The sequence below is a fragment of the Ictalurus furcatus genome, chromosome 13 (genome assembly GCF_023375685.1).
Source record: "Ictalurus furcatus strain D&B chromosome 13, Billie_1.0, whole genome shotgun sequence".
Classification (NCBI taxonomy): domain Eukaryota; kingdom Metazoa; phylum Chordata; class Actinopteri; order Siluriformes; family Ictaluridae; genus Ictalurus; species Ictalurus furcatus.
Window position 1 is genome coordinate 6,478,107 of NC_071267.1, and position 25,719 is coordinate 6,503,825.

Sequence of the window (25,719 nt, forward strand, 5' to 3'; positions counted from 1 at the left end):
TTTGTCTACTGTTAATAAAGACTTGCACCTGCATCCGCCTCCAGTCCCAATACGTAACAAATATGCAACCAAATGAAAATAATTCAATTGTTTGACATTGAAAAGGCAATAACAGTGTGTACAGGAGGAGAGACGCAGCCAACTCACCCCATACAGTGACACAGGGATGATGTCATTTTGTACCGGAACCCGGAAGTTGGCATCACATCGGTTCCCTCAACAAAAATCCAATAGAATTTTCCCGTAGGCTTTTGGATTATTGCAAAAAATAAACACTTGTGATCAACAAAAGTTTACAATACTAACACGTTTTGTCCATCAAGATAATTTTCACAAATGAACACAACTTATATGAAGTTTGAAGCCTAAATACAATCGCCAGAAATAAAAAGCTAAGCATATGCTATAAACAAACTACACCACGGTTGTTTGACTTCACCGTCACCATCACCAAGCTTCCAAGAACTTTTCCGAACTTGATTTAAAAAAATTTCCATAGTACAGATTTACTCTGTGGATCATCCATGTTTTTTGGGGGGAATTGTGTACAGCATACCTGAACCAGTGTATCTGCAAAGTTTTATCCTGTTTGGCATGATGACGTTTAGCAACTTGTTAGTGTCACGATTTCCCCTCGCGCAGCGCTGGAGCACGCTCGCTCTGGAACCTGAAGCAAAGCTCGCAGCACGAGCGCTAAAACGATCCCTAAAATAACCTTTAATGACACATTAGATTTGAACTTCTGTATTTCCTTATTAACAATCACTTCTTGTTGACACTGAACCATACCAGACTTGTCTGAAAGATTCAATTCCCATGATTCATCGGTCACCGTCAAGCCCTGGGGTGAGGAAATCAAATTTAGGTGCAAAACGCACGTTACGTCTCTGCCTAGCAAATTAACTGAGCATGACGACGGGATAAGGAATTGACGGGTTACACTTTTACCATTTTCACATTCACAGACTAACGGTTCAGAAAAACATTCTATTACTGAATGTCCCACCCATGGAGTGCAGTGACTGTGAACTCATTTTTGGGGATTCTTTTAGTTCACCGTGCTTTATTACTGAACATGTTGCCCCCAAGTCCACCAGAAATGTGACACTCTGCCCATTAATTACAAGAGGTATGCATGGTAACTGTATAAAGGGAGAAGCATTGTATTTAAAAAGGTTAAGGGCTATAACTGGGTTAGGCGTTTGGGAATTATTAGTCAGACCAGTGTTGGGTGTACATGTATGTGTATATGCCTGGTCTTTATGAGCTAACTCGCAGTTTGGGTGTCTGATGTCACCTCCTCTGTTCCCAGGCGCCTCACCCTACTTTCCTCCTCCCCTCAGTTGGCCTCCTCTTGATTCCACTCAGTCTCTTGCAAAATGTCCAACTTTTCCGCAGATAAAACATACAAAGTTGTACCTATGGGGGCTGCCACCCGGCCTTCCTCGTCCACATCCTTTTGGTTTTCATCTCCACCTTGGGCCTCTTCCTCTGCCTTCCATTTGCTGTTTTTGTGTGCTGATGGCTTGCATCATGGTGAGAGAGGCTGTGTGAAGGGTCTTCCTTTCTTCTCCATCTTCCTTTCCTTTGCCTCTCGTAGGAGCTTCTTCACGGGGATTGCATATCATTCTATCTGAGTCAGATTTCCAGTGTCCAAGGTGATGTGTTGAATTTTTACAGGAGCAGCGCTCTCTGGTTTCATACCATTCATGAAACTGTTTCTGAGATGTGCTTCCCATGCCATGACTTTCGCTGCTTGTCCATCTGCCAGTGTTACTGGCCTTTCCAATTCCAAATTTGCATCATGGACTTCAGTGAGACGAGATAGATACTGGGACACAGTCTCTGAATCTTGCTGCTTGCACATTGCTATTTTTTTCATGTCCATTCGCACAGGAAAGGCTTCAATTAGTCGTGGTTGGAGAGCTGCAATCACTCTTGTGTAGAATGCATTGCCATCCTGGGTCCAGTCTGCCATTGCCCAGGGCTGGTGGATGACCATTGCCCTGTCAGGCCCTGCCACCTCCACCATAGGGGCTGTTATTACCTCATGTACCGATCCCTGTGCGTTTGGAGAGGTGTGGGCATGTGCTTCAGACAGTTGTTTTGTCCCCTGAACTTGAGTCCTGATCTTGTGCCCAGTGGTGAGAAGTCTTGTGTTGCATTTTCTTAGTAATTAGGCGGAGCTTCCAGTGCAGTAAGGGCTGGACAGAAATGTGGATCTGATGATGATGCTCAGGGACCCGCTTCTGCTGCTGGTTCTGTTCGCCATGGAGGATCGGCTTTCTGTAACTTAGCACACTGAGAAACAGATGAGGGCCCTGCCTGACATTTTTTCTCTTTTTTATGTACCACACACTGACAATCACCAAATGCCTTCCAGTCTGCTAAAAACTGTGCTTCTTTTTTACTTTTAGGAATCTCTCTCTCCTTTGCTTCCAAATTGAGTTTTAACTGTTCTAAGACTAAACCTCCCTTTTTCTGGGAGTGCACATTATTTTACCCATACATCATATTGATTCAAACATCCCACTCCATAATTTACACGCATAAACATGATATTAGGACCAACATATGAATAACCTGTGTGCACCATAGCGTGCACCACAGGCCGCTCTTTGCTTTACCCATTATTCAACCTTTCAAAATGTATGAATTGCTTGTCTTAACAAGCGGGTTGTAAAAGGATAATAACTCAGGCACACGAGGGCTATCTGTAGTAACAACCTTATCTGATTAAACCCAAATGGTACAAGAGAACAAAAATCTCAGTAATGAAGTGCAGAGAAATATGAAATATGTGGTAAATCTCCAGACATTCAGTTAATCATATGAAATATAAATTCAAGAGAATAAATCTTAAGAATGTGAAAGGAATTTACCTGTGAGGGTGAGTCCACATACAGCAATTTGGTTACAGTTACTTACAGTTTCTCTCCCCTTTTTCAATTTATCTAGCAAAATTTATTTATGCATTGAATTTGCCAAATATATCATGTTATGATATGATGGAATGAGTCATTGGGGCATGCCACTTCTCTGATAATAACCCATCGCAAAGATACTGTGCCACTTGCGCTTCTTAATAAGTACTCTCTTTAATTATTGATTGCTCAAAACGGACTCTTTCCGTTAGGAAATATTTTTACCGTTATTATCTCTCTCTCTATATATATATATATACCCATCGGTATATATCTTAGTTTTGAAGCTGTGATCTAAGAAACACAAATATCTCTGCCGTCACAGAGGCGAAGTTCCTGGAACTTCTTATAAGAAATCGCCTCCATGTAATACTTCTCTCAATGTAATACACGCATTTCTTATATCATTGACTCCCTTCCACACAGATGGCAATACACAATGACTTTATAAAATTTACTTTAAGGTTGTTATTTGATGATTCCTACCAGTCAGTGGTAAGGCTGCATCTGTCTTTCGCTCTGCATAATAAAGGGCAAACTGCCTTAGTGTCAACACAGACTTCAGGGTAAAACTTTTTTATGAGCGTCCTCCAATTTGCTTGTTGTCCAGAAAAGCTGAAAGACTCGTGCAACCCACTTTATAGTAGAAATTTAGACAAACACTAGTAGACTCATCCTCTCAGGTGAAAAGGTTTATTACAGAAGGATGAATACAGGATGGAAGAAAGCAGGATAGGAGATGAGCGCACTCTGAAGCACTCGGCTCTCACATACTCTATATAAGTTTTAAGATAAGGAGAGCTGGACATCTGCGAGTCTCGAAAAGGGAGTTCTAGGAGTTTTGAGGCAGTTTGGTGGTTTCAAGGTTCAAGGTCTTAGCAGATGTGCAGACATTCCTGAAGACAATAACATGTTTGTGTCAATGTAAGCGGAAAAGAACGTTCTGTACTAATCTCCCTGACATGACCGCAAGCGGCATTATTCACTGATGAACATGAACAGAGTGAACAAAGCTATTACCAAGTAAGAAATGAATAATTTCCCTCACAAGCCTCTCACATGTTAGCATGAAATGGCAAAGCCAATCCTATTAGTGACGTAGGTGAGAGAGCGGGACTCGTAGTAGAGAATGAGATCTGTTAAACGTTTGTGTATCACAAATTGTGCTGCTGCCTGTCTTAGCCAGATTCGCTCTTGTAAAAGAGATTCTTAATCTCAATGAGACGTTCCTCTTTAAATAATATAAATAATATAACCCCAAAAACGCCAACCCTACATCATCCTTTAAAAAAAAAAAAAAATGCTACTCTGCGCACTTTGCTTCTCTAGAACTCAATTATAAATCTTGTATGGTAGCACTACTTGTATTGTTATCTGCTTGATATATCACTTTGCATGTATTTCCTCATTTGTAAGTCGCTTTGGATAAAAGCGTCTGCTAAATGAATAAATGTAAATGTAATGTAAATGTAGAGACTGGTCCCTAGCGTCCCTACTAAATTCAACACCCCTTCACCCCAGTCTGAGGTCCAGAGTGCTCTGAAGCAGGTTTTCATCAAGGATGTCTCTGTACATTGCTGCATTCATCTTTCCCTCGATCCTGACTAGTCTCCCAGTTCCTGCCGATGAAAAACATCCCCACAGCATGATGCTGCCACCACCATGCTTCACTGTAGGGATGGTATTGGCCAGGTGATGAGTGGTGCCTGGTTTCCTCCAGACATGACGCTTGCCATACAGGCCAAAGAGTTCAATCTTTGTTCAATCTTTGGTCTGAGAGTCCTTCAGGTGCCTTTTGGCAAACTCCAGGCGGGTCGTCATGTGCCTTTTACTGAGGAGCGGCTTCCGTCTGGCCACTCTACCATACAGGCCTGATTGGTGGAGTGCTGCAGAGATGGTTGTTCTTCTGGAAGGTTCTCCTCTCTCCACAGACACGCTGGAGCTCTGTCAGAGTGACCATCAGGTTTTTGGTCACCTCCCTGACTCCGGCCAGCTCTAGGAAGAGTCCTGCTGGTTCCAAACTTCTTCCATTTACGGATGATGGAGGCCACTGTGCTCATTGGGACCTTCAATGCTGCAGAAATGTTTCTGTACCCTTTCCCAGATCTGTGCCTTGATACAATCCTGTCTCGGAGGTCTCCAGACAATTCCTTGGACTTCATGGCTTGGTTTGTGCTCTGACATGCATTGTTAACTGTGGGACCTTTTGAGTGTCATGGCAAAGGCTGTGAATACTTATGTAAATGTGCTTTTTTTGTTGTTTATTTTTAATAAATTTGCAAAGATTTCAAACAAACTTCTTTCATGTTGTCATTATGGGGTATTGTTTGTAGAATTTTAAGGAAAATAATGAATTTAATCTTTTTTGGAATAAGGCTGTAACATAACAAAATGTGGGAAAAGTGAAGCGCTGTGAATACTTTCCAGATGCACTGTATTCACTGATAAATTTTCTCTCTACCCTAAAGGGCAGCTCATAAAAACCCATAGACATACTGGAATAAAGTTGGTGTGACTTTGGACGTCCGATATTCGCGGATATGCGGAAATTAAGGGACCGTCTCTAAAGTTACATACGACATTGTGAAACACGATTCTAACTTCAATAACATTTGAAGGGAATGACTTACAGTCATTTAACCAACTGTAAAGTTTTCATCTAGGTGTCCTAGATGAAACCTTTTAGATTTTTGATATTTATCAAAATAAGCTATTAAATCATATATAAATATTGCCATGTATTTCACTACAGAATGGGCCCATACACAAAATATTATTTAAAGCTCAATAGCATTTGAAGGGAATGACTTACAGTCACAAAACCAACTGGAAAGTGTTCATCTAGGTGTCAGGTATGACGCACACCTTTTAGATTTTTGATATTTAACCCTACAATGCATGAACCAAAAAAACCTTCACGAATGCATAAAGGGGGTCAAAATGACCCGTACTGGATTGAATGGTTTTCTTTAAAAAAATAGGTGTCCTATTAATGAAATAATTTATATATATATATAATATACACATGTGTGTATGTGTGTATGAATAGCATTTATATATATATAATATACATACATATGTATGTATATATATATATATATATATATATACACATACATATGTATGTATATATATATACATATATATGTATATATATGTATATACAGTATCTCACAAAAGTGAGTACACCCCTCATATTTTTGTAAATAATTGTTTATATCTTTTCATGTGACAACACTGAAGAAATGACACTTTGCTACAATGTAATGTAGTGAGTGTACAGCTTGTGTAACAGTGTAAATTTGCTGTCCCCTCAAAATAACTCAACACACAGCCATTAATGTCTAAACCGCTGGCAACAAAAGTGAGTACACCCCTAAGTGAAAATGTCTAAATTGGGCCCAATTAGCCATTTTCCCTTCCCGATGTCATGTGACTTGTTAGTGTTACAAGGTCTCAGGTGTGAAGGTTTCTTTGGTTCATGCATTGTAGGGTTAAATATCATAAATCTAAAAGGTGTGCGTCATGCCTGGCACCTAGATGAACACTTTACAGTTGGTTGTGTGACTGTACATCATTCCCTTCAAATGCTATTGAACTTTAAATAATGGCATATTTTGTGTATGAGCCCATTCTGTAGTGAAATACATGGCAATATTTATATATGATTTAATAGCTTATTTTGATAAATATCAAAAATCTAAGATGTGTGCATCATACCTGACACCTAGATGAACACTTGACAGTTGGTTATGTGACTGTAAGTCATTCCCTTCAAATGCTATTGAAGTTAGAATCGTGTTTCACAATGTCGTATGTAACTTTAGAGACGGTCCCTTAATTTCCGCGAATATCAAACGTCCAACGTCACACCAACTTTATTCCAGTCATAGACATTATCGCGAGAGTTTAGTTTCTGTTGGTGGCGGCCGAGGCTACAGACCCGCTCTGATTCTTCCTGTTTAGCTAGCACTTATTTCTGACACCTGAATGAAAACCGGTGAGAGCGGCCTCTTCGCAAACCTGTAGGAACCATGGCTTCAGCGCTGGAGCAATTCGTGAACAATGTGCGGCAGCTATCTGCTCAAGGTACGGATACAGCTCATAAAGATACTGAAACAACCAAGGTTAGCAAGGTACTTAGTTAGACCGCGTTAATCGTTCACCACCGGTATTCCGACAAACACGCCTCTTATGCTTTAGCGTTGTGGAGCTGCTGATTGGTCCGCGGCAGTTCCCTCGTGACCTTTTATCCAATCCCATGAGCGGAAGCGGGACCTGCTGGTCTGAGAAATACGGGTGTGGAAAACACAGCAAGTCTATTTAGGTAACATGCTAGCTATGAAAAGCTGGGAGTATTAGTTGACAACTTTAGCTAGCATATTCGTGAGTTTGTTCTCGCTAAAGAAAGTGAAATCATTACTGTGTAAAATGGGGGAGTTAAGTCCAGAAAGGTCCGGTTTCAACACTGATACTCAACAGCACTAGCTTCATAAATGTCGCGAAGTGAGAGAGTGAGCTAAGCACCATTAGCCACAGCGCAGCTAACGAATAATCTGAGACAGACAAGTCATCATGTTCCTCACTGACACACACACACACGTCTTAGTGTTCCTCACTGACACACACACACACACACACACACACACACGTCATAGTGTTCTTCACTCACACACAAGTCATCATGTTCCTCACTTACACACACACACGTCGTCGTGTTCCTCACTGACACACACACACACACGTCGTCGTGTTCCTCACTGACACACACACACACACACGTCGTCGTGTTCCTCACTGACACACACACACACACACGTCGTCGTGTTCCTCACTGACACACACACGTCGTCGTGTTCCTCACTGACACACACGCACGTCGTCGTGTTCCTCACTGACACACACACGTCGTCGTGTTCCTCACTGACACACACGCACGTCGTCGTGTTCCTCACTGACACACACGCACGTCGTCGTGTTCCTCACTGACACACACGCACGTCGTCGTGTTCCTCACTGACACACACGCACGTCGTCGTGTTCCTCACTGACACACACGCACGTCGTCGTGTTCCTCACTGACACACACGCACGTCGTCGTGTTCCTCACTGACACACACGCACGTCGTCGTGTTCCTCACTGACACACACGCACGTCGTCGTGTTCCTCACTGACACACACGCACGTCGTCGTGTTCCTCACTGACACACACGCACGTCGTCGTGTTCCTCACTGACACACACGCACGTCGTCGTGTTCCTCACTGACACACACACACGTCGTCGTGTTCCTCACTGACACACACACACGTCGTCGTGTTCCTCACTGACACACACACACGTCGTCGTGTCCCTCACTGACACACACACACACACGTCGTCGTGTCCCTCACTGACACACACACACACGTCGTCGTGTCCCTCACTGACACACACACACGTCGTCGTGTCCCTCACTGACACACACACACGTCGTCGTGTCCCTCACTGACACACACACACACACGTCGTCGTGTCCCTCACTGACACACACACACACACACGTCGTCGTGTCCCTCACTGACACACACACACACACACGTCGTCGTGTCCCTCACTGACACACACACACACACACGTCGTCGTGTCCCTCACTGACACACACACACGTCGTCGTGTCCCTCACTGACACACACACACACACGTCGTCGTGTCCCTCACTGACACACACACACACACGTCGTCGTGTCCCTCACTGACACACACACACACACACGTCGTCGTGTCCCTCACTGACACACACACACACACACGTCGTCGTGTCCCTCACTGACACACACACGTCGTCGTGTCCCTCACTGACACACACACGTCGTCGTGTCCCTCACTGACACACACACGTCGTCGTGTCCCTCACTGACACACACACGTCGTCGTGTCCCTCACTGACACACACACGTCGTCGTGTCCCTCACTGACACACACACGTCGTCGTGTCCCTCACTGACACACACACGTCGTCGTGTCCCTCACTGACACACACACGTCGTCGTGTCCCTCACTGACACACACACGTCGTCGTGTCCCTCACTGACACACACACGTCGTCGTGTCCCTCACTGACACACACACGTCGTCGTGTCCCTCACTGACACACAGTACATGACCTGGATTACATCGTAAAAGTAATCCGTGCAACTCTAGTGGGTTAATCCCACTTTTCTGAAACGGTTAGAATGCTTTGTGCACGCAAAAAAAAAAGAGTCCCTTCTCGAGATACAACGGGACCCAGAAGCGCTGCACTGTTTACAGCAGACGCTGTACACAAACCGAGTCACGGAGGAAGAGGGACGCTGTACACAAACCGAGTCACGGAGGAAGAGGGACGCTGTACACAAACCGAGTCACGGAGGAAGAGGGACGCTGTACACAAACCGAGTCACGGAGGAAGAGGGACGCTGTACACAAACCGAGTCACGGAGGAAGAGGGACGCTGTACACAAACCGAGTCACGGAGGAAGAGGGACGCTGTACACAAATCGAGTCACGGAGGAAGAGGGACGCTGTACACAAATCGAGTCGCAGAGAACAATCTTTGTAACAAAGACACCTGCATATTTTGACACAGAGGAGGACTCATATCGCTGGATAAAACTGGGATTAAACCACTGGAGTAACGCGGATTACTTTTACAATGCTTGATGAACTTTTCGTAGATTGAAAGTTTTGGTTACATGGAAAATGGAGGGACAGAAATCTCCCAGGTTTCATTAACAAATGTCTTCATTTGTGTTCTGTAGATTAGGGAGAATTATGGGTTTGGAACGACACGAGGACGAGTAACCGATGACAGAATTGTCATTTTTAGGTGAACTTTAAACGTTACAAAACACAAATGACTGAAACCTTCCAGTGAAGCAGTCAGAATCCACAACGTGCCATATGCTTGCATCAATTCAGTGACTTACCTTTTAAGACCAAAGCAGATGTTTTACGATGTTTTGTAGGTTTCTTTGTCACAGTAGAAACAGGATTTGAAAAATGTCTCTTGACTGAAGGATTTTCTCTGAAGGCTTTTCTTTTTATTTAGAGCAGTAAACCTCTCATAGAGATGTAAAGTGTGTATGTGTGTTGTCTGCTTTAGGCCAGATGACTCAGCTGTGTGAGCTGATCAATAAAAGCGGAGAGCTGCTTGCCAAGAACCTCTCCCACCTGGACACTGTGTTAGGAGCGCTGGACATCCAGGAGCATTCGCTCGGCGTGCTAGCTGTGCTGTGAGTCTGCACATCACTCTCAGACATTTCATTAGATAGAAAAGCGATCGCATTGCAGAGGAATCGCGCAAGGCCGTGCACAGACACGGTACTACATTAATTTGTGACATGAGGTCCGCGTGATGACGTCACTCTCAAACTGTTTCCCTCTTCAGAGAACAACAGTTTTCAGGGTTTTGCTAATCGCTGATTTAGCGTCAGGTGTGAATGTAATTCCCAGGTGCGTTGCGTTTCACATTAATCGTTGTGTTGCAGTCGTGCTACGCTGAAATGCATTCACAGCCCTAAGCCGCAGTTGGCGTTGGAGTGTGACTACATCAGGGCTAAACTTCAGGAGGCATTGTGGTCCGTATGAAGGAAGACACTTTCATGGTAAAAGTGTTAATGTGAATAATAATACTTCCAGCTCACACCAGGACCCATGGAGTGATTCAGTTTCAGCGAGGAGTAGGAGCAGCGTTCATCACCGAAGTTCATTTTAACACTTGTTTGCAAGTTTAACAAAACGTTGATTAAGGTTTCTGCAGTAGGGATGAAGAAACGTGAGACTGTAAGGAATTATAAAGTGCTTTCTTTCTGTGGACGGCAGCACCTGCTGGAAAATGGTGCTTTGGGGCGGGATTGGAAACTGTGATTGGACGACTGATAAAAGTGAAGTACAATGCAACAGGGAATCACATCCACATCTGAAGCAAAATCAGTGTCAAGCTTATTGTTTTCCCTGAGAAATAAAGCAATGTAAAAATAATGCACTGAAGGTCTTTTGGCGTGGTATGTCCTCATGTCACAATGATAAGGAATCATCTCCATACCCACTTTAAAAGAAACATTTTCACCAAATATGTATGACTTCTCACTAGGGCTGGGCATTGCGACCAATTTGGCGATTCAATTCTCGATGTGGTTTCGATTCGATTTCAATTCAATAACGATAAGTTATCAATATTTCATTTAAAATGTTAGTTTTTCAGGCATGGAATCCATGTTTTAATATAAATGCCGGTAACTGAAGCCTCCTACTTGGCTATATTACTGAAATACACATTTACTTTAACAATAGGGCCCACACAATTATCTTTAATTACTTTTTACTTTGAGTAACAAACATTGTAACAAGAAATCATAAATATGTGTGTATAGTGAACACAAGGTAAGCACAAACAGCACAATACACATTACTGTAAAAAAAATTGTAAATGTGCAAAAGTGAAATTCATTAACAACTTAAAACATGTTTAAGAAATAAAACCGTTTTCAACATTCCAAACATGAAAGATGGCGACATGTTCAGGACGAGAGCTGAACTACAGATAATATTCACATCCTCTCAAATAAAGCACGCGCATTAAGAATCCATTCTGAATAGATATCGTTTCGTTAAATTGAAGATTGATTAAAATCGAAGAATCTATTTTTTTTTTTTTACCCAGCCCTACTACTCACCTTTAGTTCAACATTTTAGCTGCTACTGTTGTTGAACCGTACAGCAATAACTTTTGATCTTCTGAACACTGTTTTTTCCCCCCAGGCGTTCACTATATGGTCAAAAGTATGTAGACACCTGACCATCACACCCATATGTGCTTATTGAGAATCTCATTAGAGATTTAGTCTGCCTTTTGCCGTTGTAATGTGCTCCACTCTTCTGGGAAGGTTTTCCACTTGATTCTGGTTCGTGGCTGTGGGGATTTGTGTTCACCCAGCTACAAGAGCGTTAATGAGGATGAGGTCAGGCACTGATGTTGGGTGAGGAGGCTCCAGTTCCAGATCATCCCAAAGGTGTTCAGTATAGAGCACCTTGCAGGACACTTGAGTTCTTCCAACATTAACACTTAACGCAGCACATCTTCATGTAGCTCGCATTGTGCACATCGGCATGCGGGAACAGGTTTGTTCATCTTAGTTTCAGTGAAGGGAGATTGTGATGCTACAGCAAATGAGGACATTCTACACAGTTTAGGGAAGAATCACATATGGGTGCAATGGTCAGGTGTCCACAATCGTTATTATGTATGTAGCTACTATTGACATGATTAAAACTCAAACAAGCAAATATACGATCATTACTAAAACTCCTTGCCAAGTCTTTATAGTATGGCTGGCACTTCTTTGGCGTTGGTCAGTTTACGTGTGCTGTATCCGGCTGATGTTTATATTGTGCTTTTGTAATTCTAGATTTGTGAAGTTTTCCATGCCCAACATCCCTGACTTTGAGACGTTGTTCTCTCAAGTCCAGCTCTTCATCAGTACTTGCAACGGAGAACACATTCGATACGCAACAGATACTTGTGAGTTTACACTCCTGTGCAGCCTGCATGCTTTCTGTGAGATCATGGGCGAGCGTGCGGTTTTTATTTTTCCCCCCAGTATTGAAGCCAGTTTGTCTTGGATTTTGTTCGATACATTCAGTTAGCTCTCCAGAAATAAACTCTGCCGTATCATGTATTCATTTCACTTGACTATGTGCCCTAAAAAGTGCTCTAAACAAAGCACACTGCAAGTATTCAGTATTTATCAGTATTTACCTCCCTTCCCTTTTGTTTTCCTGTCTGTTTGTCAGTTGCTGGACTCTGCCATCAGCTGACTAATGCTCTCGTGGAACGGAAACAGGTAAAGGTTTTCAACACGCCCCTGGGGCTAACAAATAAACTATCATTATAAACGGATAAAATGTATAACGTGTTGTCCGCTAGTTAATAAAAAATTGTAATTGTTGGGAAATTGCTGTGGCAAAAGACGAACACAACACTTTCCTGGCCTAACCAAGGCTGTTAAAATATAGCACTGATGGATTTTCTTTGCTTTCACAGCCGTTACGTGGGATAGGTATACTCAAGCAAGCAATAGACAAAATGCAGATGAACACGAACCAGCTTACCTCAGTGCATGCAGATCTGTGTCAGGTGGGTCCAAACTCATCTATCTGAGAAAGATGCATGACAGAATAGCACCATTCAATATGTAAATGCCAGACAAAGCTTAATAAGTCTGCCGATTTCAAAAAGGAACTGACGGTGCCAATTTTGCGTCTCACCAGCTATGCCTGCTAGCAAAATGCTTCAAGCCGGTAGTTCCTTTCCTGGAGCTGGACATGATGGACATCTGCAAAGAGAACGGCGCGTATGACGCAAAGCACTTTCTGTGTTACTACTATTATGGCGGCATGATCTACACGGGTCTGAAGAACTTTGAACGAGCACTGTATTTCTTTGAGCAGGTACTAAGCCAGGGCTTTTCTCTTTTTTCAAAGATTGTAGCTCATTGTATATTATGCGCATGACGGAAAAGGACAGTCAGATCTCATACTGTTTTGCTCTCACCCTTAAGTCCAAACACTAGTTGAATTCAAATGTCTTTCACTCTCTCTTGCTGTAGGCGGTTAGTATCGATTAAACTGAGATTTTACGTCATCTTATAGGGTACATTCAAATGTCAAAATGTAAACACAAGTTGGTCTCCCAAAAAAAAAAAAAGCCTTACTCTTCTTTTTCCTTTAGGCTATAACCACTCCAGCTATGGCAGTCAGTCACATCATGCTCGAGGCTTATAAGAAGTACATTCTTGTCTCTCTCATCCTCCATGGCAAGGTGCAACAGCTTCCCAAATACACATCACAGATCGTGGGCAGGTTCATTAAGGTGAGGCTGTAAACTGAAGCATGGATGTTTGTTACTGTTACTCTTCCTGGTGTTAGCAGTGATTTCATAAGCCCTATTCGGATGGGATTTAATGTACATGAAGTAATTCATTTTACTCTGGATTGGCTATAATTTTTCCCTCCTCTATTACTGAATTACTTACTGATTTATAATTCGGCATTGAAATGTATAACGTTATGGTTGAAATATATTTTTTATAAGGTGGCTGTGTGGGTTATGATCCCTCCTGCTTTATGAATCTGAAGTGTTCACTTTCAGGCAATGGGCCTCATTTATCAGTCTTTCAGCAAAGTTGTGTGTACGGGTGAAATTGGTCAGAAATGCTGATTTTCTTCACACTTGCATGCGTATGTCGATCACCCGTAAAGTGCAAAGCGTTTTCCTGACACAGCTCAATTGCATTTAGCGACGTCCACAAAATTAAAACATAAAAGTTCAAGTGCATTGACTGCACGACTGAGAATAAAGGCTGAAAGGCAGACATGGAAGTTACTTCGAACTACTATCGATTAGTTGTTGCAGCCCTACTGTGCAGACAGACCAACTCTTCTGCGGCTTACTCTGGATAAGGGCTTCTACTAAGTGCTGTCTTCTTATGCACAAATTTGCAGACACTCAGGCGTACGAGTAGGATACAAATGTTTTTTCTGAATTGACAGGATTTTCTTGGAATCCAAATTTCAAATAAAATGCTCATATAAACAATTTATGAATAAATCTGTTCAAATCCAGCTTAATAAATGAGGACCATTGTTTGTAACAAATTATTTAATTACGAATGCTAAGCTGACTAACCTACATGTGTCATTGTACTTGGCCTGTCTACAGTTTCACAGACACTCATTTTCCTAGTGAAAGCATAGTTTTGGAACTAATTAAGTAAAATGTTTATGGGGCAGTGGTTAAGGCTGTGTGTTACTCATCAGGTTTAAGCCACAGCATCGCAAAACTGCCATTGTTGGGCTCTTGAGCAGCCCCAAAACCCTCTTTGCAAAGAGGGTCACAGTGGGTGCCATGTCATGACTGACCCTGTGCTTTGACCCCAACTTCCTAACAGACTGGGACATGCAAGGAAGGGATTTCACTGTACTGTAATGTATATGTGACAAATAAAGGCTTTCTTCATGTCCTGTAAAAGAAAAGGACATGAAATTATGAGAAAAGAAGAAATTTATGATTTAGCTGTCGCTAGCCGATCTAAAGCTACAAGCTGTTCTTTAGCACTGTCCTGATTATGAAGTGTTGCAGTCACACCTACTCTTTATGCACCCCTTATCAACTAGGCAAGGCAGCGTCTCAGTGGACCCTTCCTATAGCTGTTAGGGGTAAAGTAGGCAGCTCATATCTATCCAAGTCTACTCAGTACCAAGACTGTTTTATGCTATGGGCACACCCCTGTAGGGATCCTGGGCAGAAAAGGTCCCTACCACACCCCCCTTGCTGATCGTAAGAGGCGACAAATGGCGCAGCTTGTTAGGCCATGAGTTGTGACCCATGTCAGTGGAAAAAGAGGTCCTGATATTTGAGGAATGAGACACGCTGTGGCTGTCCCAGCTCCAACACAATACTTTGGCTCGTATGTTACTTAGACGGGAGGTTGGAAGGGCTCCAACCAACCAGCTAGTCAAGACTTGCCCTGGGAATTTTATAGTAGTGTAGAACAACCTGCAGATTTCCAGAAGGCGTTGGCTGAGGGCTAATTGAGTAATGCAGATCCATGATGTGCTTGCTCGGGTATATCATACTTATATCTTTGACGCATAACTGGTGGAAGTCCACGCCAGAAGTCCTGTGTGTCCCCTTGTTGGGCTCCAAGGTGGGTGAAGAGTAGGGATGATGAAACGAAACTACATACAATATCGCAAAAACTAAAACCAGAAAAAAAGATTGTTGGATCAAGATTTGGATTGTGATATAGGACATGGTTACAGTATTTTTTCCAAAAGTGATAACTGGCAGAGATTTATCCTCCTGGAGTCCTTACTCCCTGATATGCCACTTTCTAAGCTGTCCCTGTTCACTATACTGAAAGGTATTTCAGGAATAGCAGGGACAGTAAAGAATGTCAAGAAGCTGAGGTCTGGCCAGATCTTGGTAAAATGTTAAAAAAAAAAAAAAGGCCAAGCTGAAAATCTACTGCAGTAATGCTAGCCAGTGTGGCTATGAAGACTTTCCATCACCCATCTCTAAATAATAATAAAGGAGTTAAGAAGGAAGACCGCATTATTAAAACAGGACCTTGCATCCTAACCTTCAACAGTCTGGAAAAAGCATCCGGAAAAAATTCAAATAGGATATTTAAGTGTCCCTGTCGATACGTACATACCTAACCCCTTAGATGTTTCAACTGCCAGAAGTTCGGACACGGATCTGCTAGCTGCAAAAATAAAGCTATCTGCTGTAACTGTGCAGAAGAATGGCATGGAGAAGACTGTAAAATACCGTTAAAATGCAGCAACTGTACAGGGAGCCACCCAGCCACATCAAAAGCCTTCCCTTTTTGGCTCAAAGAGAAAGAAATCCAAAAGATGAAATGTACCAAGAAAGTGAGCTATATGGTGGCCCGAATACTAGTTGAAGGTTTCCATACCTGTAACCTAGGGAAAACCTTTGTAACTGTTGTAAAACCTCACCTACGAGCTATTGAGGTCCAGATAGAATTGACGTGGATAAGTGACAAACCATAGATTGTTGAAGATACCAAATCTGCAAATCCAATCAAAAGCAAGACCACAAATAATCAAATTCAGACAACGCTGCTTCAGATCCAGGTAAATCAGAGTGAAAATCCATTATCTGACAAAAACCAGTCAAATAAGAGTCATAAGAAATCAACCTCACAAAACGTAAAAATAAGTCAAGAAAGGAAAAACAAGAAGATTGACCCCAAAAGATACTGAAATGACAGAGGACATGTACTCACGTAGCTGTAGCCCATCTCCAAAATTTAAAAACAAGGGGCATCCCCTTGTTCTACCCACCTGAAACTGGGTAAACATATAATACAGTGGAACTATTGTGGTCTTAAAGCCAATTTCGCAGAACTACAACGTTTAACTGCGGCTATTAATTCTCTGGCTGTTTGTCTTATAGGAGACCCACCTTACCAGAAATTGCAAAGTGCCCCTGAAACTGTTCACTTTTTTAAATACGTATGGTCCAAGTATTCAACACCCCTCTGGTGGTGCATCCATGTTAGTAAGAAATAATGTTATCCACAGTCAAATTGCAACGGATACCAACCTACAAGCAATTACTTACATTGCACAAAACTGTTACCCTGTGTTCTATTTACATACCTCCTAGTTTTGCTGTAACATACCAAGAATTGGTTTAAACTTGTGGGACAGTTACCACTGCCACATATTCTCATGGGTGACTTCAACAGCCACAGCCCATTGTGGGGATGAAAACATCTTGATACTATACTAGGGAAATAGGATTTTTAAAAAAAAAAAACTCATTGTTTTACACCTCAGTGTAAAAGACTTATGTTTGTTAAATGACGGTTCAAATACCTATCTGCATCCAGGTCACAGAACCTTCTCTGCCATTGTCTTAACTGTCTCTGACTCTAAACTATGAAGCATGTCTTGGATGATCTGGGTGGAAGTGACCATTTCCCCCTGATTATAACCTCAACAGAATTAGACACACAACAAAGACCTCAAAAATGGAAACTCAACAAAGCAGATTGGTATGCATTTAAAACCCTTTGCCATGAGAGATTCAACGAGTGGTAAAATGGTTCACCAACACCCTGACTACAAAAGCTAATGAGACTGTTCCAAAAACATCATCAAAACAATTAAAAAGGCTAAATCCATGGTTTGATGACAAATCTAAAATCCTCTTTGAGGCATGGAAAAAAGCAGCAAGAATGTTCAATAAACAGCCAAAACCTTACTGAAGTAAAACTCTGCCGAGCACAGACACGAATATATATAAATGAGGCAAAGAAACAGAGCTGGAAAAAGTTTGTATCAAGTCTGACAACAAACACATCAACAAAGTAAATATGGAATGTGATCCGGAGAATGGAAAGCAAGGAAGGCTGACTACAAGTAAAACACCTTAATTGTCCAGAAGAAATGTCCAGAAGAAATGTCCAGAAGAAATGTCCAGCAGAAATGTTCAATAAAAATGAAACTGGGGGGGAAAAAAAAAAAAAACACCTTAATTCCTTAAGGAACTGTCATGATCCTGCAGTTGGACCGGACAAAGTCCATTATTAATTCACTTTCCTCAAAGCACCCTATCCATCCTTCTGGAAAATTTTTATGATGTTTGGAAGTCAGGTAATATCCCACCCTCCTGGTAAGAAGCAACAATCATACCTATACCCAAACCTGGCAAGAAACACATTGACTCCAACCACTACCGTCCAATTGCTTGGACAAGTCCATGTGTAAAACCATGGAGAGGATGGTAACACACAACTTGTCTGGAAGTTGGAATCTGACCACCAGATAAGTGACTCAATGTGGTTTTAGAAGAGGAAGGAGTACTCTAGACCACCTTATCAGATTTGAGTCGTACGTCCGTGATGGTCTTTATTAAAAAAGAACATGTGGTAGCAGTTTACTTTTACTTGGAAAAAGCATAGGACACTACCTGGAAATATGGGATTCTCAGAGACTTACAATTAATGGGGTTATGGGGCATTCTGCCTATTTTTATCTCCAGATTTCTATATCATATACAGTCAATCTAATCTGAAGGCCTTGTTGATGCTAAATTGTGAAGCTTTTGAGTTTTCACTGCACGGCATGGCCATGGCAGTCTGACAAAGTTCAGTGTTTCGCCATGAAACAGGAAGTTGTTATAACTCAAACATACAATGTCCAATCTGCCTCAAATATCACGTTTGATAACAGTCCTGAATACATCTGTGTACCTATATTTAGTTATAGTCATAGCTCCACCTGCTGCCAACAGCAAATTACATGTTTTACATCGTGATACACTCCTAACAACAAATAAGTGCTAAAAAGTGCTAAAAAATGGAATGGCTTTCCCGTGGCAGAGCAGCTCCAACGTGCACCAGGGTGCGAGGGCACGGTTATCGCTGCTTTTTGTAATTTTGTTTTATTTATGTCTGATAAATAAATGTATTCACCATGAAATAGCCATTGAAGCTGGTATGGCGGAAGCACACAGTTTGAGAAAAGAAACCATCTTTGAATTCTGTGATATTTGTTCTGTTGTAATTTTATTATCCAAACCCACCTCTTTTTTTTTCTTCTTTCTCTTCACTTTTTTATCTAGGGATTTGGGAATGTTTAACAAACCCTAATTTGTACTGTAATATGGTTTGGGTTTTTTTTGGGTTTTTTTGTAGCCCCTCAGTAATGCTTACCATGAGTTGGCACAAGTGTACTCTACCAACAACCCAGCAGAGCTGCGCAGCCTCGTCAACAAGCACAGCGAAACCTTCACACGTGACAATAATATGGGTCTGGTCAAGCAGTGCCTCTCCTCATTGTACAAGAAGAACATCCAGAGGCTAACCAAGGTCTGCTACAGCACAGTGTCACAGTTATTAAGAGTTCAATGGGGAAAGGGATTTAAATAAATGTAAACGTTTAGCTTACTTAGCTACCAGAGAAATGCTCGTACTTTAGCGGTGTTTCAAATTTACAGTATAATCAGTGATTGATAAGTGGTTTGATTTGGACACCCTGCCTTTCCCTGTGATGCAGACGTTCCTGACGTTGTCTTTACAAGACATGGCAAGTCGAGTTCAGCTCTCAGGGCCTCAGGAGGCTGAGAAATACGTCCTGCACATGGTGAGTCAGCAACACCACCGCCATCATCATAATCATCATATATACATCTTGTTTACTTAACAAGCACTGCTGCTGGTATTCCCAGCAAAATCACAATATCTGAATGAAAAGACCAAAAATTATATAAATAAAGAGATTTAGATCTACTTTTACATCATTAGGTAGACACCCTTATTCAGAGTGACTTACAGAGCTAATACTAATAGGTCAGGACGCTGCAAAACATGGGGAAGCTACAAGATATTCATGATTAAATTTCCATTCAAACAATAATGATGACTTCGAGAGCAGGTGGAAATGTTCAGACCATTTGTGGGATCAAGTTTAAGTGGGATTAAAAACAGTAACATGCACCCCTCAGAGTGTGGGGCACGAGTTAAGTGTTAATGTGAAGCACCAGTGCGAAACGGTACAACTTAATTGTCTTATTTATAGCCATGAAATAATCACTCAGGATAAACTGGTAAATGCTGTCGCCATTCAGTCATGCCATCGCTTATCCAGATATTTATATAACTGGACATTTACAAATTTTAGTCAGATATCCTTGGTGTATTTGTTTGTCTGTCGCCATGTGAACCTTTCACACTCATGAACACTGATAAATCTGGTCAGGGCTGTTTGATAGTTTTGTTGTCATCACTAGAAGAATTCATCCTGTGTAGGTGTAGCATAAGACACTCATAAACACTCCATCCAGACTGTGTGTGTGTGTGTGTGTGTGTGTGTGTGTGTGTGTGTATATATATATATATATATATATATATATATATATATATATATATATATATATAAATATAAAATATGCATATATATATAATGTATGCGTATATATATGTATAGCTGAGCTGCGAACTCTGATCCTGATGGATACTATAGTCTGTACAAAGAAAAACCAAGTATAATGTTACTCTACGTTATTTTGAAAAGAGCTCAGCTACTGCCACACTATTAAAATATGTACAGTCCCCTCGGAAAGTATTGGAACAGCTAGGCCAATTCTTTTTCTTTTGCTATACGCAGAAGACATTTGTCCTTGAAATCAAAAGATGAACATGAAACAATAGATCAGAATTTCAGCTTTCATTACCTGACATTTACATCTAGATGTGTTAAACAACTTACAACGTGGCACCTTAGGTGGCAGACCACACAATTTTTAGTTGAACAAAAGTATTGGATTAACAGATTAACGTAAATAACACTTCATATTTGGTTGCGTATCCCTTGCTTGCAATAACTGCATCAAGCCTGCGACCCACTGACATCACCAAACTGTTGCATTCTTCTTTTGTGTTGCTTATACAGGCTTGTACCACAGCTTCTTTTAGTTGTTTGTTTTAGGGGTTCCTCCTTTCAGACCCTTAAGGTCTGGGGATTGACTTGGCCAGTCTTAAACCTTTCAGTTCTTCCAGTCCTTAGTTGAGTTGGCAGTGTGTTTTGGATCATTGTCTTGATGCATGATGAAGTTCCTCCCAATTAGTTTGGATGCATTTCTCTGTAAATTGGCAGACAGAAGTTTCTGTAGACTTCTGAATTAATTCTGCTGCTACTATCATGAGTTACATCATCAATAAAGATTAGTGAGAATGTTCCAGAAGCACTCATGCAAACCCAATCCATGACACTACCTCCACCATGTTTCACAGATGAGCTTGTATCTTTTGGATCATGAGCAGATCCTTTCTTTCTCCACACTTTGGCCTTTCCATCACTTCGGTGGAGGTTAATCTTGGTTCCAGAACTTTTGTGGTTTATCTCTGTATTTCTTTGTGAATTTCAACCTGTCTTTCTGATTCTTACTGCTGATGAGTGGTTTGCATCTTCAGGTATGGGCTCTATATTTCTGCTCTTGAAAACTTAGAATGGTGGATTCTCCTGCCATGTGGAGGTTGTTGGTGATGTTACTGATTTTTCTTTTTCTTTTTCTTCACAGCTTGCACAATGTTTGTCATCAACTGCTGTTGTTTTCCTTGTCTGGCTGTTAGTACACTGGTGTAGTACACCAGTGGTTTCTCTTTTTTCAGGGCATTCCATATTGTTTTGCTGCATAATGACCTTGCTGTTCCAATACTTTTGGAGGGCACTGTAGTTAAGCTACTAGCATCACTACTTATAGCTAACTGCTCTGCAACATCGTATGATGCATTCCCCAACGCCGTATATTGCCGTACGCTGCGTTCCCCAACGCCGTATATTGCCGTACGCTGCGTTCCCCAATGCCGTATATTGCCGTACGCTGCGTTCCCCAATGCCGTATATTGCCGTACGCTGCGTTCCCCAATGCCGTATATTGCCGTACGCTGCGTTCCCCAACGCCGTATATTGCCGTACGCTGCGTTCCCCAATGCCGTATATTGCCGTACGCTGCGTTCCCCAATGCCGTATATTGCCGTACGCTGCATTCACAGAATAGAATCATTCCCGCCTCCTCTCTGTAAGCAGCCAATGCTTGACCATGCGCATGCTGACACATACCCCCACCACCTGATCTTTCAGCTTTTCAGTCCTTCTCCTCCACCACCTGGAATAAACTGACTTCCGCCCTTCTGACAGGAGAGAGGAGTTAGCAGGCCCCCCACACTAAATGTCTATTCTCTCTGCTTTGTCTACTGGACCAGATCTGGCGCTCCCTTTTTGGTGAGGTCAGTCAGTGGGCTGGTGATGTCCAAAAAAATTAGGTACAAACCTACAGTAATAGCCAGCCCCAAGAACTGCCTCACACTCTTTTAGGTCTTGGGTATTGGGCAGGCACAATCACTGCTGTCTTTTCAATTTGGCAACACATCTGCCCATGGGCCAAGTGGAGGCCCAGATACTGTACGTCCACCCGCCCAGTTGCACAATTTTTTGGGTTTGCTGTGAGTCCTTGCCTGTCTCATGGATCTCAGGACAGCTCTCAGATGTTGTAAATGCTGCTGCCAATCATTACTCTAATTACTGTGATCTAAATATACAGCAGCACGTGTGCTGTGCAGGTGGAGTATTCTGTCCATGAGACATTGAACCGTCACTGCGGCTCCACCCAAACCATACGGAAAGGTAACAAATTGGTGTAACCCAAACAGTGGGAAGAGGCCATTTCTTTCTTGGTATATTGGAGTCAAGGGAATCTGCCAATACCTCTTGGTTAAATCCAGTGTTGAATAAATGGAGGTTGCACCTAACTGATCAAAGCATCAATGCAGAGCAATGAGTCACATTTTGATACCGCTTTGACTTTTCTAAAGTCAACACAAAAATGGACTGACCCGTCAGCACCAAGACCATGGGGTTGCTCCAATCACTGTGGGACCATGTCGAGCATAGCCTTGAGTTCCTTCCAAACCACATTTTTTTGTGTTCATTTAACTAGTAGGGGTGGCTGCATGCAACCATGCCTGGAAGAGTCTCGATGTGGTATTCTATGACATCTGTGCAACTGGGCAGAGGCAGAAACACATTGGAAAATTCCCCTTGTGACCTGGCAACTTGTGCTCTCTAGGACGGTGAGAAGTGGTCTCCACAGGGCACTGGAGTGAACTGGGCTACACCTTTTAGGTTTACCTTCAGTCCTAGCTCCTCCCTCTCAGGAACCACCTTTGCCAGAGCCACAGGAACCACCTCTTTCCATGGCTTTTGGAGATTGAGGTCGTATATTTGAAGTTAATTGCCTCTTATCTGTTTCCCTGACCTCATAGTCGACTTCTCTGACTCGCCATGTGTCCTCAAAGGGCCACTTCACAAGTAATTTGGAGGTTGGTGTGGATAGTAAATTAATTACGTTGTGTCAAGTTCCTGTAGCCGAGTACTCATCATACAGTCGAAATTGTCCTCCTTGGGCCTGACGCATATTCTCCTGCCTTGGGTGACTCAGGATGTGGAGTTTTTCTCTCAGGTCCAAGACATGCTGAATTTTTTGAAGATCCCTCCTCCCAATTTTCCTTAGTGACGTCTAAGACACCACAGAGCTTGCACCCATACTGTAATTCTTATGGGGAGAACCCTATGGAGGCTTGTGGGATTTCTCATACGGCAAATAACAGGGGATCAGTCCACTTATCCAAATTCCACACGTCGTTTTGAACTAACGGATAATATTTTTCAGGGTTTCATTAAAATGTGCGACCAGTCCATCAACTGCCAATGATTCGTACAGTTTGCAAAAATCACGTGCCATGAAAGAATTGTCCTGATCCGCCAGGAAGTTTTTTGGGATCCCGACTTGGGAGATAACTCTGAAGAGTGCCTCCGCAACCCTACGTGCTCAGAAGTTGAGAAGAGGCACCGCTTATTAGTGTATGCTGTATTCCCCAAACACTGTACATTACCATAGAAATTTTTTTTCTTAGCTTGTGATTGCATTTGTTTGGCACTTTTTTGATTACATCCTCCTGTTGTACTTTTTCAGAATACAGCAATAATTTTAAAATATGAAAAAAAGTGTATTTTAGGCAGGAATACACCTGTTAATTGAGAAGATGTGGGAGACGAAATGTTCGTGCAGCGTATGAAATTATATTCACATTGTTGAAAAGTGGATTATGTGTTCTCTTCTGAACTGTTCCTCTCCTCCTTCTCCTCGTCCTCACAGATCGAAGATGGAGAGATTTATGCCAGCATTAACCAGAAAGATGGCATGGTCTGTTTTCATGACAACCCCGAAAAATACAACAACCCTGCAATGCTCCACAAAATTGACCAAGAGGTTTGTAATAATATCGCAAAGCTTTTGAACAGTCTTCTGTCAGGCTGGAGAGGAAACAGGGCAGTGGTACACACATGGAGGCTAATTTGTGTTAGAAATTATGGTTTAAAATGAGCACGAGGCTGTATCAACTGCACCCGAGCAAAATTAAGACATTTCTCTTGCTTCATAATAATTATCATTTAATCAAAGGGTGCTGATTGGTCCAGATTAAAGAAATGTACTTTACTTTGTAAAATTGGAACTGATTCAAATTTATTTGACATGTATGTTACTCTGCCGCTCTCATAGTAGATATCCATGTTTTTCATCAGTTATTAGGTTCTAGTGCAACAATGCCAAGACACTGATTGGTTTTTATGCCTGTGCCACTGAGTGAATGTTTTCAGGTTGTCAGAAGTGGTTGAATGTTTCTAGGATTTATATGGAATTTTCATTGTAACCAGCAGATGAACTGATTAGATTTTGTAAATTTATCCAACCAAGGTCAAAGCCACAGCAGCAAGGTGAAATATCTAAAATAGTTGTTCTTAAATGGCTTCCTTTGTGTTTGAAGTATATTTTAAGGGCATTTCTGGCATACAAATTAGACTTGTTGATGGGGGCATCCCCATTGACGCTGTTCTCGTCGAGTTTTTGTTGTTCTCTGTCTCTTTAATCTGTCAGAGATTCTTAATGCTCAAGCTCATATGTTAAATTAAACCACTTAAAAATTACTCTGGGTGTTGATGCACACTGACTCAGTCTGCTTTTAGGTTATGTTGATCTTTCTTTCATAATTTCTATATCTGCTCATCTCTCCCAGATGCTGAAGTGTATAGAATTAGATGAGAAACTAAAGGCCATGGATCAGGAGATCACCGTCAATCCACAGTTTGTACAAAAGGTACACAGGTTCCTGTAGAATTCTTGACACCTGGTGATTCCATGTTAGTCTGTTACTCTGGCATGGAAATACTACTTGTTTTCACTAATCAGTCCAGAAAACAACCAGTATTTAAGATTTCTGCTCAGATTAAAAGCCCTTTTGTTTTCTGGCCCTTCAGAGTATGGGAACGCAAGAAGACGACGTCGGCAGCAAGACATCATCCTATTCCTGAGGCCAATGCAGTGAGCGTTCCCCGACTCCTGTAATGCTGAAGAACCGTCATCAGGAAGAATATCAGCCTATTGAGTTTGGACTATATCAGAGGAAAACATAAAATGTCTGCAATTATAATTAGTCTTTTTTTTTCTTTTTTCTTTCACAGCGCTCCCATAAACACCAATCCTGTTTTGTCAGTGTTTTTATTTATCAATGTTGAAGTGCAAAACCACAGCTGCATTCATGACCGTAACAATAAAATGACTGGACTTCTTTGTTCGAGAAGCTTGTCTGTATATGTGTTTTCATTTTAATACACATTT

The 25,719-nt window shown here is 41.9% G+C and overlaps 1 protein-coding gene across 1 annotated transcript; it reads left to right on the top strand.

Annotated features, from left to right (window-relative positions):
• The first annotated feature begins 6,825 nt into the window (after window positions 1–6,825).
• cops3 (COP9 signalosome subunit 3) lies at window positions 6,826–25,681 on the top strand. The gene is made up of 12 exons (XM_053639103.1): window positions 6,826–7,013; window positions 10,048–10,177; window positions 12,353–12,465; window positions 12,738–12,787; window positions 12,988–13,080; window positions 13,215–13,394; window positions 13,675–13,815; window positions 19,178–19,351; window positions 19,539–19,625; window positions 24,199–24,312; window positions 25,118–25,198; window positions 25,359–25,681. The coding sequence occupies exons 1-12, from the start codon at window positions 6,959–6,961 to the stop codon at window positions 25,410–25,412; spliced, it is 1,272 nt and encodes a 423-aa protein (XP_053495078.1). The 5' UTR covers window positions 6,826–6,958; the 3' UTR covers window positions 25,413–25,681.
• Window positions 25,682–25,719: the final 38 nt, after the last annotated feature.

Bases quoted from the DNA above. Each gene is read 5' to 3' on its own strand.
- cops3 (XM_053639103.1), top strand. From the start codon at position 6,959: ATGGCTTCAGCGCTGGAGCAATTCGTGAACAATGTGCGGCAGCTATCT. The intron at 12,788-12,987 runs GTAAAGGTTTTC...TTGCTTTCACAG, and splicing joins CTCTCGTGGAACGGAAACAG to CCGTTACGTGGGATAGGTAT. The intron at 19,352-19,538 runs GTCTGCTACAGC...CCTGTGATGCAG, and splicing joins ACATCCAGAGGCTAACCAAG to ACGTTCCTGACGTTGTCTTT.